Source organism: Halichoeres trimaculatus, unplaced genomic scaffold (genome assembly GCF_033239565.1).
Source record: "Halichoeres trimaculatus isolate MK-OKI-2021-1 unplaced genomic scaffold, fHalTri1.1 fHalTri1_scaffold_22, whole genome shotgun sequence".
In the NCBI taxonomy this organism is placed as follows: domain Eukaryota; kingdom Metazoa; phylum Chordata; class Actinopteri; order Labriformes; family Labridae; genus Halichoeres; species Halichoeres trimaculatus.
Window position 1 is genome coordinate 9027369 of NW_027437200.1, and position 17346 is coordinate 9044714.

The 17346-nt window shown below is 39.6% G+C and overlaps 1 protein-coding gene across 1 annotated transcript; it reads right to left on the reverse strand.

The window, feature by feature from the left end:
• Positions 1–647: 647 nt before the first annotated feature.
• On the reverse strand, positions 648–17005 carry aco1 (aconitase 1, soluble). Its single transcript, XM_074662199.1, has 21 exons — positions 16850–17005; positions 12601–12732; positions 12356–12524; positions 11319–11456; positions 11148–11217; positions 10872–11055; positions 9216–9355; positions 8937–9108; positions 8732–8832; positions 8493–8609; positions 7893–8052; positions 7501–7636; positions 6543–6627; positions 6263–6419; positions 5981–6105; positions 5789–5893; positions 5430–5572; positions 5058–5205; positions 4856–4978; positions 2116–2301; positions 648–2033 (listed from the first exon to the last, which is right to left on the reverse strand). Exons 2-21 carry the CDS (start codon positions 12707–12709, stop codon positions 1917–1919), a joined length of 2685 nt encoding a protein of 894 aa, XP_074518300.1. The 5' UTR covers positions 12710–12732; positions 16850–17005; the 3' UTR covers positions 648–1916.
• Between the last annotated feature and the right edge of the window lie 341 nt (positions 17006–17346).

The window sequence follows — 17346 nt, forward strand, 5'->3', positions numbered from 1 at the left end:
GGAGGCCTGCTAGGAGGGAATTGCAGTGCTCAATGCGTGATATCACAAGGGCCTGTACCAGAAGCTGCGTGGCCTGTTGTGTCAGGTAGGGTCTGATCCTCCTGATGTTATAGAGGGCATATCAACAAGATCAAGCAATCAAGGCCACATCAGCCGGAAAGGTCAGCTGGTCATCAATCATAACACCCAGATTTCTGGCAGAGTTTGTGGCACAAGTTGATTGGAATCAAGCAGGACACTGATCTGTGGTTGAACCGAGGGACAAGCAGGAAGGACAATGAGCTCAGTTTTGTACAGGACAGGTGTAGCTGAAGGTGGCGTTCCTTCATCCATGTGGAGATATCAGCCAGACACACTGATATCCGAGCCAAGACAGTTGTGTCTTCAGGTGGAAAAGACAGGAAAAGCTGAGTGTCGTCAGCATAGCAGTGGTAGGAGTGGTGTTTGATGCCCATCAAATGTGTCGTGAAGCAGATAGAAGATCCAAATGTGATAACCTCATCATTTCATCAAGTCTGGTGAAGATCTGGGGAAGTTTGGTGCTACTTTTCAAACATTTTGATCAGTTCACATACAGTTACAGGGATTTCTACAACATTTAAATATGTAGAGGCAATGTATAAGTAAAGTGAAATATAAACTTATGGCAAAAAAATCACATTTTATTTGATGATCAGTTATTTATGGCTTAATGCATTCACACAGTTACACAGAAACATGATTTTTCTTCAGTCTTCAGAATCAAATTATCAGTGTTTCAGGACGAAGGAGTAAAAGGACGCAAACATTAGAATAATAAAGTAAGGCAGCTGATAAAATTAACCCCACATGGAGACAGACGATTAATAAAGTTGGAATGTTTGAATAACGGAGCATGTTTGAATGCAATGACGAGTTAATCTGAACATGAAATGAATGGATGAGCTCTGGACGTTTGGTTGAGCTGGATCATAAGATCAAGCATCATTCTTGCTTGACCTTGCATATTTTACCTAAAATATTCACATCTCATATATTCAGTAAATATATTTATATTTCTTGTAAATCTTCATTACACAAGGCCTGAAAGTCAGGAGAGAAGAAAGTGGTGATGTATTTTTTAAAGGTTGTTCTTTGTTTACGACTACAGGATGAATAGTTTATGTCGGCTAGCGATTTCTCTCTGAGCTCTCTGTTTTTCTTTCTATCGGTGAAAACAGGTGAAGTTTGTTTTGTCAGTAGTAGAAAAAGTCTACTAGAGTAATTTTTCTTTTTGTAACAAATGGGTTGTTCAATATCTTAAACTGGCATCTTTCGAGCTCCTGTGAGAAAAATTCATTTGTTTACATCAGACTTTTCACCCCCCGCCCCCTATGATTCTAGCGTTAAAAGCTAATGAAGTTAACAAACGGGTAAAAATAGGTAAAAATAAGTGGACAAATCAGACCACTGAAATCTTTCTGTTTCTTTTTTCGGCTCATTTGTTTTAGAACAAAGATCTAAACAAATATCTCATTTGTAAATGGAGAAATTAATTTTCCAACTTGAGAAACCGATGATAACAGAGGAGCTTTTATCTCAGGAAAGGATTACTGTCAGGCTCATTGAGTACCTTAATTAAATTAACCTGTGAGTATCTATGAGCAGAAACATTTCCTCAGTCGTAAACTGAAAGATTCACTGACTCCTTCTCTCTCTGGGCTTTAAAAATGTCAGTTTCTGTCTGCTGTGTGATCAAAGTAAGTAGCAGCATTCTCAGTAAAAAGAGAATATTATGTATCTGAACTGTTTTCTAACTATAAATGGCTCTCTGCACTAAACCCGGACTAAGTAGAGATTACTTTTGGACAGTTATTCTTCAGTGAAACATTTCATGATCTCAGCTGAGAACAGAAACCTCACTCTCTTCATGTGCTGAACTTGGTGTGTTTGTTAGCTTAGTTTTCGGACATCTTGCGGATCATGTAGTTTAGGATTCCTCCATGGTGGAAGTACGCCAGCTCCACGTCCGTGTCGAATCTCATCCTCACCTGGAATGTTTTCCCCGTGTCGAGCTGAGAGACCAGAAAAAGAGAGCGACGTTAGGTTATCTGATCACAGCAGATTAAAAACCGTTTAGCCGTCTCTGTAACAAACCTTTACGTCTACGATCATTCGTGGTGTGAGCTGCTCAGGGATGATGACGGTGTAGCGCTCTCGGCCCGTCAGTCCCAAACTGTCTGCGGTGTCTCCGGGTAAATACTCCAGAGGAATCACTCCCATCCCCACCAGGTTACTGCGATGGATCCGCTCGTAGCTCTCTGCGATCACAGCTTTGATGCCCTTAAGACAGAGACAACAAGCTCAAACCAACCTGAGGAACACCGGCCTTTAATGCTTTTCCAATGGAGCCACACACAGAGAAACACAAGTACCAGAGAGATGTGGAAATAAACAGCAGCATCTCAATTTCAGTCTTAGCCACGGTGTGACACAGAGGTGATGAGCCTGTGGATCAGCTGAGGTCTTACTGACCTGACATCTCAGGTTGCTTTCATAGCAGCCTTTAGCCTGTCTGTGACACGGCGAAGGAACTTCACTTCACCAGATGAGCTAACAGGTTGTCTTAACCACACCCTTAAACTAACTCGACCGGCAGAATAACAGAGGCAACGTATCCTCAGCATGAGCTATACCAACAAGTGACTCATTAGAGTCCGGCTTGCTTCAGTAGGCCCTGATCTTGTTTACATTTCCACAACAAACTGAACCTGCTGGCTCCAGGGCAGCTTGATTTTCATTTTTTCATGTTTGTCATGTGATCAGGGTGTTTGATCTACTTTGGGAGCTGGGGGTATCTCATGTGTGCCACCTTTCATGCAAACAGCACAAAGATGACAGAGTTTCCAATTTGTGTATTATGTTTTGGCACAGCTGTACATCAGCTACTTCTGTCTTATTGCAACAAACTTTATTAAACGTTAGTTACGCTTATCAAAACTAAAGAAAGACAGCGTCTAACCGTCTGTTTTGGCGTGTCTGCCCTGTTTTAACATGATGTCGGTATCCGAGTTTGAGAAAACGCTGTCAATCATCCTCCTTCTCACCTCTTCTCTGATGGTTTGAACGGGAGATATGACTTCACTGTTTGTTTTCAGACTGATCCACTGAGAGCTCTCATCTGCTTCATAAACACACACAGTGTTGGGAAGGGTGTGTTAGATTTGTTCTCCCAGTCTGCCCTGTTTGTGGTATAACTATTGGGGATGGGTGTCATTTTACATCTGAGTAGGACATATTACATGTATAAAACGTTAATATTACTCCATATTCTAAAGATAATGATGCCAGTTATGTTAGCAAGACATAAGAATCAATTCTCTGAGGAAGCAGTAACAACGCAAGTATCAGGAAAAAAAGCTGCAGTGTTTATTTGAATATGAATCTTTTTTGTGATATTGTGAACAAAAGTGGTATTGTGAGTATTTCGTATCGTATCATAAGTTAACTACTACGTTGGACCGCTAGAAATTAGTGATTCAGGCCCAAGCTACTGTTTGAACCAGGCTATAAGTGTCCTTTTAATGCTGTAAAGGTCAGATTTTTTGGCTCGGTGTATGTGAGGTTTCTGATCTTTCAGCAGTCAGCACCAAGTGGACACTGGATGAACTGCAACTTTTAGCGCTTCCACATAGGCTTCATTTTCCTAAACTGGATGTTTCTCCTTGTTCAGCCCCAAAGTCCAGTTTGTTTGGCCAGTGTGACCGCACGCATACAGTGTTCAGGCATGGTACACTTTTTTGCATCGCTGTGTGTATGTGCATGTTCAAATGTGTGTCAGAACAGAAAAGAATATATGGTAACACTTAACTTTAGTGGTCCACAAATTTCATCACACTTAGGTATTAATTATACAAAGTTTTTTTTCTTATTTCTTTGAAATTAGCACATAACTTCTTTAAAATAATGTCCAAATTTACTGTTGCATGTCACAACTGGTAGGTTACTGTTTTCTTTCCAGTCTTTGAAATTTACTCCAATTTACAAGGTAAGAAGGTGATGATTAGCAAATAATTTATTTGCAATTAACTCACAACCCACCACCAAATGTTTTTAGAACTATCCCAAGGTTTCTGCTCTTTCCAGAGAAGCAGGTGATAAATAGCTGCTTAGTTCTTGAATACAGAAGTTAGGATCATTGTTTCCTCTGATAATTACCTTTGAATAGTGAATAATTCAATGACGATGATAATTAGCTATTTGTTATTTAATGTCACCAAGTTCTTTAGTACTGAGTTTGTTAATATGCATAATTGAGATCACATGCAAACTGGTATACCTTTATGATTAGGCCTATAATGTTTTACATGATACAGCTGAAGGCTTCAGATGTAATATTCACTAAGAGTGGGGTGGTAAATTGGCCTTACCTGATTGTGATAGACACTGCGAGTACAGGCGCACTGCAAAACACAATCTGGCCAGAAGTTGTGCTAATTTTCACCAAATTCTCATGAAATTTCATGGGTAATTTCAAAGAAATGAGAAAAAACTTTGTCTAATCATTACCTAAGTGTGAAGAAATTTGTGGACCTCTAAAGTAAAGTGTTACCAAATATCTCTTTGTTGACATCACACAATGTACAATGAAACTGGAGAACATATACTTTATCAATGCAGGTTGAAGAAAAAAGAGACACTATGAAAACACAGGAATAAATAAGAAAATTATATATCATTTTGAGATGCAGTGTGCTGGTGAAAAAGTTAAGTGATGGCAGAACTTCAGTCTGAGGCTTATGTGGAGTATTGGTGTGTAAGAAGCTGATAGATTTGTCTTATTACAAAGAAACAAATCAACCATTGTGAACTCAGTCAGCAGTAAGACTCTCCTCACCAGTAGAAATGGACCCTTTGCTGCCCAGTCTCTGGAGCTTCCTGATCCGTACTCTTTCCCTGCAAGAACCAGCAGAGGGACTCCAGACTGCTGATACCGCTCTGCAGCATCAAACACATCCAGCTGCAAGAAGACGTGAAAGTCAGAGAGGGAACACAGACGTCTCTGTGAGCATTTAGAGAAACAGGCTGAGCATGCTGACCGTGTCTCCAGTGGGAAGGTGGATGGTTTGAGGCGCCTGCTTGTTCAGGAACTTGTTAAACAGCCGGATGTTTGCAAAAGTCCCTCTGGCCATGACGGCATCATTTCCTCGCCGTGAGCCGTATGAGTTATAGTCTCGAGGGGTCAATCTGTCAAACACATGCTCATGATGAGGGAGAAAGCTTGCCTGGAGGAGCTGCAGATTGGTTAGATTTGGATACGTTTAAAATTCCTTGAGTTTGTTGACGCAGGAAATCATGACTGATAACAAACAGAAGGAAAACAAACTATGTCTCTCTGCGTATTTAAAGTTTTCATGACTTCTTTAAAGTCAACACTGGAAGTTAAAGCTAAATAAAAATGGTGTTGTCACCCTCTGCTGGTGAGGTAGCGTGCTGCAGAGCTGCTCCTGGCAATGTTTCCTGCAGGTGAAATGTGGTCTGTGGTGACAGAGTCGCCCAGGTTCAGCAGAACGTATGCGTCCTGGATGGATTTAGGAGGATGAAGCTCCATGGTCTGAAAAAAACAGGAGAGTGTGACACAGAAAGTAGAAAGCAGTCAATAATAATCGTATTGATTTTACAAAATAAGTGTTTAAATGTCTTGTTTTGGTTAGAAAAATGGGTAAAATGAAAAGTACAGGAGGCCAAAGCTGCAAATGTTGATGATTTCAGGGGATTAATTTGATGAAGATGTAGTTTGGAAAATGTCCCAAGTTGTATTTATATTTACCAAACCATCAAAGAAGGGTGGAGACTTGATGTAGGTGGAGTTGGTGTCCCAGGTGTAGAGCTTATCAGAGGGAGCAACCAGAGAGTTCCAGCGTTCGTTCACTTTCTGCAGAAACGAGACAAAGAGACGTTTACATCAGTGTGTCATCATCGTGACGTCTAAAAGCTTTAAAAGTAGCCACAGGATTTTCACCTCGATCTTTTCGTAGACTTCTTTAAACATTGACGGGATGACGAATGTCCTCTCCACAGCCTGGATCTCTTCCCGTGTGGGCCAGATGTCCCTCAAGAAAATCTCTCTACCCTCGGAGTTAATGGCTGCAAAACAAAAGATAATCAAATGAAAATGCTGCTCTTTGATGCTTCAAAGGGAAATGTTGCAGACAACATCAGATCCCATCATTTTAGATTATTCTTTGTTCAGCCTGATGCTTTTTGCCTTTTTGAGTTTGTGTTTCTTAATGGAAGTACTTACCAATGGGCTCCTTCTCAAAGTCTATCCTCACAGTACCAGCGATGGCGTAGGCGATGACGAGGGGTGGAGAGGCCAGGTAGTTTGCTCTGGTGTTTGGATGAACTCTGCCTTCAAAGTTTCTGTTTCCTGAGAGGATTCCTGCGGCAACCAGATCCCCCTGAGAGCACGGATACAAAACACACCAACAATAAAGAGAGAAATACTCTGAATTCCTATTTTATCTTTGTTCTCTAAAGTCTGTAAAATAAGAGAAGACAAACAATGAAAGGCTGCTCTGTACCTGTGTTATTGCCTCCACTACTGGCTCTGGGAGCGGCCCGCTGTTTCCTATACATGTCATACAACCATAGCCGACGACCTCAAAGCTAGCAGGAAAGAGAAAACATTGTTGACAGTTTATCTTCAAAGAGCTCTGCAGCTTATGTGAAATATTATTCCATTAAATCTACTCCCACAGTGTATGTTTGTGTTTCACAGGAATAAGGAAAGAAGAACATCTTCATTTATTTTTTTTCTTAGCTAAGGTTGCTTTATTTACTATTTCTGATTTTAGGAAAGCTGCAGTACTCTCAGCACCGCCTCCTGCTGTATATGCACTTTGTGAGCAAAGCCATTAAGTTTGCAGCACTGTCATTCCTGCAGAGATCACATGACCACCATGAGGTCTGGTTATGCAGTGCTGGATCAATGGGAGGGTGTGCTGGGTTTGAATATTTAATGGGAGAAAAGTTTAAAAGTTTTTAATGTGATCTTTTCCAGCAGGGAGATAAATCTACCTGGTTCTTTGTTTCAAAACAGACTTTGAATTATCATTTCATTAATATCCAAAAACGCAACAAATAGAGAAGTCCAGCTGGTAGAATGTTTTTTTTCTGAAGTTAAATGCGAAAAAATTAACCTCTTTTAGGTTATTGGAGTAGCTTTATTATGTTATGCTTTCTTTTTAATCTTCCTTTCCTTTTTTTCAGCTGAAACCAGAGAAAAGAAAGAAATCTACACACATCTACAGAGGTCCCCTGCTATTAGGTGGCTGTATATACATATGCATTTCGTACTTAACAGTGCACCATAAATTAAAGTGTACCACAGGCTGCGTTAATGACCACAGGGCAAACTTCACCCACTGACCAGAGAGACTACTCTAATAATATTAAACTTTTAATGTCACCAAAAAAAAAGTTCTTTGACATAAATTTACATGTGTAATTATTAATTCATCAGCAGTTTGTGAAGCTTACCCCAGTTTGGACAGGTACTCCATTACCCCGCTCTCCTTCAGGTAGTAGGTGACCACTCCACTGCCTGGCGACAAGCTTGTCTTGATGTACGGCTTCACACTTAGACCACACTCAATCGCCTTCTTTGCAAGGAGTCCTGGGAGGAGCAGTGGGCTTTAATAACTGGTATTATTTTTTATATTTTTTATTAATGATAAACCATTTCTCCCTTTTTTACATAATTCCTTTTACAGCCTTTTTTTCTTGAAACTACTAGTACGTTTCAGAGGTAGGCCCATTAGACATAGCTAAGGTGATAACGTCCTCACATTTCTCTAAGATCATAACTTTCAAATATGATGGTCTGCTGACTTTTACTCAAAGGCTAATCCTTTCCCATGAAGTACACTCACCTGCTCCGAGCATAACAGACGGGTTGCTGGTGTTGGTGCAGCTGGTGATGGCAGCGATGACCACAGAGCCATGACTTAATGTGAACTCTTTTCCATTAAACTGGAAGGGAACTGAAGTGGTGTGATGCTCAGGAGACACCTGGAAACCTTTAAAGCCCGTCTGAAAGTTTCAGAGCCAGAAAAAAACAAGTTTTTATGTGAAGTCATGAACACAAGCTCAGAAGTTTACTTTCAGAACTGTTTGTATGACTTGTATAAAACATGTGACCACAATTGTAAATTTCCTGTCTTCATCAATTTGCTGTTAAGATATCTTGAATGTTCATCCTCTGTAACAAGTCTATCAGCCACAGGAGCATGCTATATTGTATGTGAAGGTGTTGTAGTACTGATTAGAAGTTGCTGGTTTATCTGCTGGTTTGTTTTGCATTCATCTCCATCATACTGCCCTTTACTGGTCTAAAGGTAAAGTGGTAGTTATTTCAGTGCTCCTCCACATATCATCAACCTGATCTGAATAATCTTGTTCTTGAACTAAAAGTTTCTTTGAATCCTTCACTCTTTCTGCTTTAAAGAATGATGGAGTATCCTGGTTCCTACCTTTGCCCCCAGACAGGTTTCAAAGTCTGTCTTCATTTCAGACACAGCAATCCGGTCCTGAGGTCTTTTGGGTCCACTGCAGCACGGAACAACAGAGCTCAGATCCAGCTCAAAAACCTGAGAGAGACAGCAATGGAGCAGCAAGAGTTAGAGTTAAATGTTTTTATTTATCTCTACACTGAAATCGTAGCAGACGTTGCTGATGAAACCGAAAGCTGCTGAAAGATGTAGAGACTGACCTGAGTGAAATCTGGATCCTGGGAGACGTCATTGTAGTCTCTGAACATGGACACAGCCTTCAGGTACTTTGTGATGTAGGTCAGCTTCTCTGCCTCTCGCCCTGAAAACAAGAAAAGAAAAAATGTAACCATGCTGTGATGAGTGACAGAGAGGCTTAAATAAAGCAGTTCAACCCTTCAGGGAGAGGAACAACTCTCAGCTCACCTGTCTGCTCCAGGTACTGGATGCTGACGTTGTCCACAGGGAAAAAAGCTGCTGTTGCTCCGTACTCTGGACACATGTTGGCGATGGTGGCTCGGTCAGCGATGGACAGCTGAGCAACACCTGGGCCAAAAAACTCCACAAACTTTCCCACTACGCCTACCTGACGGAGGTGCTGAGAGGAGAGACAAACAGGAGGGTTATCTGCAGGAGCCAAACCATCCTCTGCATGCCTCACTCTAAACCTGTACAGTTAGAGTGAGTAAATCAGAATATACTTACCTTGGTGACTGTGAGGACGATGTCAGTGGAGGTGATGAACTTGTCTGGGGTCCCGCTCAGCTTGTACCCGACCACCTCGGGCAGGACCATACTTATCGGCTGACCCAGCATCACAGCCTCTGCCTCGATGCCACCCACACCTGTAGATTTAACCACAAATGTTGATAATAACTCCACCATTTATTACAACATCTATTGATATTTGCTTTAGTGTTTAAATTTTGTTATGAGCCAGAACTTAGAGAGTGCAGATCCTGGACAAACGAGAGAAGGCCAAGCTGGGGCAAGTTTTGTAACTCTAGTTAGTCCTCTGAATGTATTATTTTCCCTCACAGTCAGACTCTAACTGTCTTTTTTTTCTTTTTTCTTTTTTAGTCCCCTAAATTTCCCCTATATTGTACCATATCTAAAGGTCACAGATCTAGTAAAACAACAGTTAATCTTTATTTTGTATTTTTAGTATGTTTTGCAATGTTTTACCTCTCCCAAAATTTGTCACAACCGAAACATATATTAAACTATGCAAAAAAATATCATATCAACCTTTTAAGATTTTTTTTATTCTGTTGTCCTTAGATTTACATTTTTGAGGACAGTTTTCAGAACTCAAACAATAAAAATGAATATTTTAACAAATGTCAAAATTTACATATTACAGTTCTTCAAAATAGAATGCAATATTTCTTTGTAAAATGTCTAATTTTTATCCAGTTGTTTCCAAAGTTAATATTTCACAAGACAGAACATAAAGTTAACAAATTTGTGTGTTATCATATTAGTTTATAACCCAATATACTTTGTTTTTTTTTTTACAAAACACTGTGTTTCGGGTGGGACTACACTGTTTTGGTTGTGACCAGTGCCCCGTTGTCAAGGTTGCAACCCTCAAATGTAGGCTATGCCTATGGTGAGAAAATCATGACCGAAACATTATCAGATGTTTTGGTCATGACTGTTCTGGTTGTGACATTTTTAACTAAGTCTTTCTAAATCATTAGGTGCAGGACTTCAGAGTGCTCCCCCCTCTCAAAGATTTAGGGGTGCGGCTATAATCCAGACTCAACCAATGAATTCGAACTGTTGTGTTTCGGCTGTGACATAAAATCTGGGGACATAGATAGATAGATCTAAATCTTTCAACTCATTTTTACAAATATCTGTTTAATCACACTTTTTTTTTTAAATCTAAAAATGTTTTTGGTGTTGTTAAATTAAATTTTAGAGGTCTGGGCAGGGGACAGTTTTTGTGTTTTGTGTTTTAATGTTTTTGTTTAAATAGTTTATAAAAGGACCTTTGCAACCATATATGACTGAGCACATTTCTGTCTGCTTTTTTGTTTTTTTTTATGTCAGGGGACAGCAATTTGGACACTTTCGGTAGAATGCCCCAGCAACATGTCTTTCCTCACCTCTCTTTTCTCAATTTCCTACTCTGTCCTCCTGTCCCTTCCTCTGGATAAGGATTAAAAGGTCCAAAGTAATCTAAAAAAAAATGTAACAATCCTACTTTGATCTGTTGATTTGAACTGGTGCTTTTCTACTCATTCTTGCCTGGACACCAACCTCTGATCGCTGTCTACAGTCTTTAACAGAGCATTTAATCCACAGCTGATTCTACACAATCAAGCAGAAGATGAGGATGGGATCCCCTCTTACCCCATCCCAGGACTCCCAGTCCATCAATCATTGTGGTGTGAGAGTCGGTGCCCACGAGGCTGTCGGGGTAGAAGAAGCCTTCATGGTTAAAGACCACTCTGGCCAAGTACTCCAAGTTAACCTGGTGAACGATCCCTGATCCAGGAGGTATGATTCGCATGTTTCTGAAGGCCTTGGACCCCCACTGGGGAAGACAGGAGATATGTTTCAGGGTTAACAGATCTGTCCACATGACAGATATATAAACCTCTCACTATTTTTTATCTGATTGCAAACCTTTAAAAACTGAAATCTCTCTCTATTACGGTCAAACTCCAGGTCCTGGTTTTTCTGAAGACTGTCAGACCTGAAGAAAAAGCAGAAGTGACTCAGTCACTATATATCTCTGAGACTCTGAGATCATGAACGTAAGTGTGATAAAGTGTTCATAAGGGGACAGCTTCTTACTTTCTGTTGAAGTCCACTTGGATGGAGTGATCGATGACGAGGTCAGCAGGACAAACAGGATTTATCTTCTCGGGGTCACCACCAAGTTTCATCACCGCATCACGCATAGCAGCAAAGTCCACCACAGCAGGGACGCCACTGCAGGGGAGAACAAAGACATATTACACTCACAGTTATGATGAAAATTAAAGAGGTGTCCTGACTTTCTTAAACTAAGTGTGTGAAATCATGACAGATGGGATCCTTATGGAGACAGATCTTTTAGTCAGAGAAGGAGAGGCTTTGATTTTTGAGCAGAAACAGTTATTATGACGCTCTCTTTAAAGCCATCATACTTGAGTTCAGTAAAAACAGTAATTTTACTCTTCAGAACAATGGGGCTGCTGCCTGATTACTGTTTATATGTGTTAAACAAAAAGCATGTGTCACAGAAAAACTCAAAAACCACAGGGCCACCTCCTCTTTTCCTCCTCCTTCCCGTGAGGTAAAATTATCGGTTTTATCTGTTGGCTTTAAGGGATGATGCAACATTTTGTCCTGGTTAAAAAAAGGATCATCCTCTAACAAAAAGGCCTTTTTCTATAGAGATCCCTTCTGTAATTCCTCCAGGCAGGGGAGTTAGATTTGAGCCTTTTGCAGAAAATAAAAATAAAAACCTTGTCCGTTTACTGGATTCCTTTTCCAAAACGTATGTCTCAAAATATTAAAAACAGGGCCCGGATTTCGCAAAGCGTGTTGTTCACACATTAAGTACACTTTGTAACTGATGCTCCTGTTACAAATCTGTAGTCCTCATGACTAAAAGACCTTCAGGGTGTTTTTCAGACTGGATAGACCTCCTCCACAGTCAGAAAACTTTAAAACTCTGTTTCATGTATTGAGTCATACACCCCATGACTTTGACCTTTAAGTGTAAAACCAATCGAGTTCCTGTGACGTGTTTTGTTCTGTTTGCTGAATTGGGTATAATTAACTGTTACCAAGTTACAGTTTGATACAGTGGAGCTCAAATAAGAAGAACTAGTTCGTCCACATACGTAAAGTCCTGCAGGATGACCCGGGCCGGTCTGAAAGGGACCTCAACAGTCTGAGTCTGGGTCTCCTTCCAGTTAAGGATGCGCTCAACATCTGAGCTCTTCACCAGGAACTCATCACAGTTCCTGACAGCTGATTCCAGGAGGACTCGGATGGAGAAGGGCAGACGGTCTGAGGAAAGAGATAATTAATACACAGGAGTATCAGCTTTTACATTACACTGACAGTAGAGCTTCCTTTTTTTTACCATATCTGGGATCGCCAAGTTTGGAAAGATTATAAAACTGCTGATTTGGTTCATCTGGGTCCAGCGGCTCAACTATATGTTGAAACGGATTCTTCACAGTCGTAGACATCCTCCTCTATGTGTCAGCAAAATCTGAAGAGAAAAAAGGAAAAATAACAGGTCTAAGTTTGATCAAAATCGAAGAGCTCACAGCAGAGGTCATCTAATCTTGTGTTCTCTTCAAACACATTTTATTGGCTCCACTCTGGGTCCTGTGTTGTATTTCATTATATCAATATCTTTAATAACCAGTGAAGAGAAAGGAATTACAAATTTATCAGACATCTTTAGAACACAAATATAAACAAGTATTATTGTTATGCAAAAAAATCATCAAAGGAACATGAATCTATTTTTAATGTTGTTTTGGTAAGTCTTCACAAATTGAGACTTGTATATGCCCAAAAACAAAAAAAAAGTGTAAAGTGGTGGTTCGTCATGTTTAAGACGAACTCACTACAAAAAAGAAAGTTGAAAATGGTTTGAAAACTACCAAAACAAAAAAATCTAAAGTGTCCATTACACATTCTATATTTCCAAACACAAATGGTGTCCCACAAGGATCTATCCTGAGTCCTAATGTGTTCATAATTTAGGTCATAACTTCTGAAGAGTTTTTTGCTGACATTACAGTTTTGCAAATGATACCATTATGTACACTTGTATTATGCTTACACAAAGTTAAGGAGGGAACTAAAAACTTTTTTCAGTGTCTTGTTCATTAAACTGAGATTTTTTTATCTAACAATTCAAAATAGCATACTTCTCAGGGCCAAAGGTGACCAACAGCTGCTGAAACTCTAGGTTCACAGAACATGTTTTAACCATACTCAAAGTAGCTGTGGGCCACCTTTGAACATAGACTGGATCTTTAAATGAACAACATTTTGGATCAGAGTGAAGCCATGATGATAACAGCACTCCCTGCTGGCTGACAGTCATTATAGGTACGTTACTATTCCAGTGGGAACATCTGCAAAACTTAACATGTGAAATGTGACATTTTTATTTTTTTTCCTCAAAGATTGTTTACTCTAGGCTATGCTAGCTATACGATCGCTAGACTAATTTCTGTCATTGTCAGATAACCATATTCATAATACACGTACAAGAGGAAAAAGAGGAACATATCCAGTCCTGTATTTACATCACTTTGCTGGTGCTGTGCTGCAAAGGTGAAATGTGCTTTGACACACTGGGGGCATTACCCTGGGGGAACTGGCATAAATACAAATGGTCTGATAAGCTGACTGATGTTTTAAATTAAAATCCAGCCTCTCTTGTCTTAAGATTTTGGATCCAGTGTACCAAACAGCAGTGTGATTCCTCTGGATCAGGTCTCCGTACACAACTTTCATGAGATTTGATCCACATTACGAGACTTTTTATAGCTTTACTGCATGACCTACCTTCTTTTACTTTCAGCAGCTAAAGCCTCCTTCTACCCTCTTTGGTAAAAGTCCTTTTGAAGCTGTTGTTCCCTGCTCTTGTTTGGAGCTCCAGTCCAGTGCCACTTCAGATTATTTTATGGGCGTGGAAGATTATAAACAGGATTAAGGATTATGAACGCACATGTTATGTTGCTGAAAATTGCTGAGTCATTGTCTGTTTCTCTACATGAAGCTCTTTGTCTGCTCTTCTTTCAGCCAGGACTGGGTGGTGAATAACTTACTTTTTCTTGGTGAAATAAAACTTAAATTAAAGTGAAGAAAAAGGTCTTTAGGGGCTTTACTTTGAATTAAAAACTGGTTTACTGCATATGTGAAGGGCTAAATCAAACAAGGCTGTGGAGTCTGTTTACTGGGTGTTCAGAGGTTTAATTAAAAGCTAGTTTCCTGTGAGGAGTCTTTTTGCGGTGAGGAAATATATTAACCTTTATGGTTCCAGTCCACGTGGGCCAGTAGACGTGGGTGTTAGTGAACTATTGGTCCACGTTCTGAAAACCTTACATAACCACAAACTATCCAGCAATCTGACTAAACTTCACATTAAAAAACTTAAAAACACAAAAACATGTCAGGCTCTTCCAGAGTTGACTGAGTTTAATGTCCTCTAATGAAATCAGTTTCCTCGAGAGGCGTAACTGTGTGAAAGGTGAAGGAATAAAAAAACCACAGTCAACAGGGAAAACACATCCTGAATATCCACATACTTGGCAGGCTGGTTGGAGGGCAGGCTGAAGCTTGGCTGCAAAGTGCAAAGTCAGTTTGTGATACTCATGTTACTACGGTATGATGTAACACACACACTCAGCAGGCAGCAGCTTTGATTTACTTTGGACAACACGTGTTCATTGTACGGACAGAGGAAACAGTTAGTGCCTGGTATCAGGATATTTGTTTAGTGTTACTTCACACAAACACTGACAGTGACACTGAGTGTCTTGTATTTCATAAATTAGGACAACAAGGGGCTCAAAGGGCCACTTAACTTGTTTTAACAGTTGCACAGTTCAAATACTTTGAATAATCTAGTTGCCTGAACATGTTTCCATCAGTTATAACAGACTGTGACAACCCCAAAACAAGCTCAATTTTCAGGGTGTAATAGAAAAAAAATGTCAATTTTGAGTTAAGATAAAACAAAACGGATGCTGATAAGGTTCTACTGAAGAAGATTTCCTCCAATAATCCTTAAGTTCATTATGTTGTTGATAATTTAACCATGTTAAAAAAAGTATCTATTTTTCTTGATGTTGGGTTAGGGTTTATCATAATCTTTGCATTTAGTGTTTCATATCTGCTATATTTCAAAGAATTTGTGCCTCCCATTATTTTACGAGAAATTTGTATGAGTGCATCTATAAAGTATTAAAATTATAAAAGACGAAACAAACCTCAGTTACAAACAAGACAACATTCAATAACAACAAATTGACAGCATGCCTGTTTTTGTCTGCCATCATAAGTCATCAACATTTTTCAATAAACAACTATATCCAAAAGTTATAATTATGATGTAAAGATAGATAGATAGATAGATAGATAGATAGATAGATAGATAGATAGATAGATAGATAGATAGATAGATAGATAGATAACAAAAAATGCTATTTTGGAGTGTGCCGATTTTAGTGGTAGAAGATGTTTATCCAACCCCTTATCTGATCTTTTCTTGTTCATCCTGAGGTGGCTTCTCTGACAAGAAAACTCATCCTGATACCTTTTAAAGGTGAACTGCGTTGTCACTCTTTGTGAATCAAAGTTGCAGATATTAGCTGCTTTTTCACACCACACTGTCAATGGTCTGACCCTTGACAGTGGTGTCAAGTTGTAAAGATTACAATAGAGGATCTGTCTATCTAGTTGCTGATGCTATTGTTTGCTTTGTTAGGTCATGGAGGGCTTCAGTATCAGTCTCTAACTATTTCACAACCAGTTAAAAAGTACACACGTGGTCTTTTAATATGCCTTTACACAGGACAGGGTACTTTTTCTTCTAATTTTTCAATTATTTGCACAAATACAGTGATATAACACTTTACCTGTCAGCAGAGTACACAGGTTAAATTATGCAATACTTGATAATTGTTGATATTGTTGTAATGTGGGCAAGCATTTTCCATCAATATACATTTGAAAATGACGTATGAAATTCAAAGTCTCATTTTTTTAAATTTATCTTAAAAAATTTATGTAACTCTCAGGTGCAGATTTTACCTGTTGGGAAGTTTTATGAGATAACACGATAATAACCTCATGAATACGGTTTGGAAAACTGGGCACTGTGGGGTACAATATCAACAACTACCATCCACCTAACAGCCTTTTCGACTTAAAGCCCTGTGAGCAAGTTTATCACAAACAACGCTAGTTTGTTATTACCAAACTAGTGTTGAGAAATAAGTGAAGATAATCCTCCTTTCGTGTTTCATTCATATTTCCAAAGCTGCATTTCAAACCCCCTGACCTCACTTGGCCTCTCTCTGACGTAAGTTAGCATTAGCTAACCTGGTCAAACTTCAACACTGACAGACCCTCACGGGTTTTACTGGAGACAGAGAGAAAAGAAACGGGCTTAGGAAAATAAAATATGGTGGAACTAAGATACACGACATTATCATAAGACGATATAAACGTTTAAACGTGAGCTAACATGAAGTTGGACAGCGACAGCACGGAGGGCTCGGCATCGTCACTTAGCTCCATCATACTCCCGTTAGCCCTGTAATTAAGCATTCTGTTAATCTCGGCAGGTTAATCAAACTTACCTCTGTGTGCAGCAGAGGAGAGACACCGCAGAGCACCACTGTGTGTTGTCGACACACCGTCAGTAGCTAAACACTCACACACACTTGCACACTCACACACTGCCCCTGCAGCAGCTTCACAACACTTCCGCGTCCTGAGGCAACAGTAGTCACACTTCCGGGTTTCCTTCACAATAACAGCATACACTACATGGTTCAACACAAAATCAGAGAAGAAAAACATTCAATGTAACCAGAGATCATTTGAATATGTTATGAGCAGTGAAAGTGTTGTAGGCCGTACAGACGTACTAAAGAGGCCCGAAGTGGACACACACCCATGAATACTTGTTTTTCCTTATTGTGTCAAGGTAAGAGCTCTTAGGTGCACTTTTTTATATCTGCTGTAAATAATAAATAAGTAAATACATTTATTTATTAAAACATGAAGAAAAGTTGTTTACTTGCAATGACCAGATAATTTACAAAGAATACAGAAAACAACGACATGTGCAGGT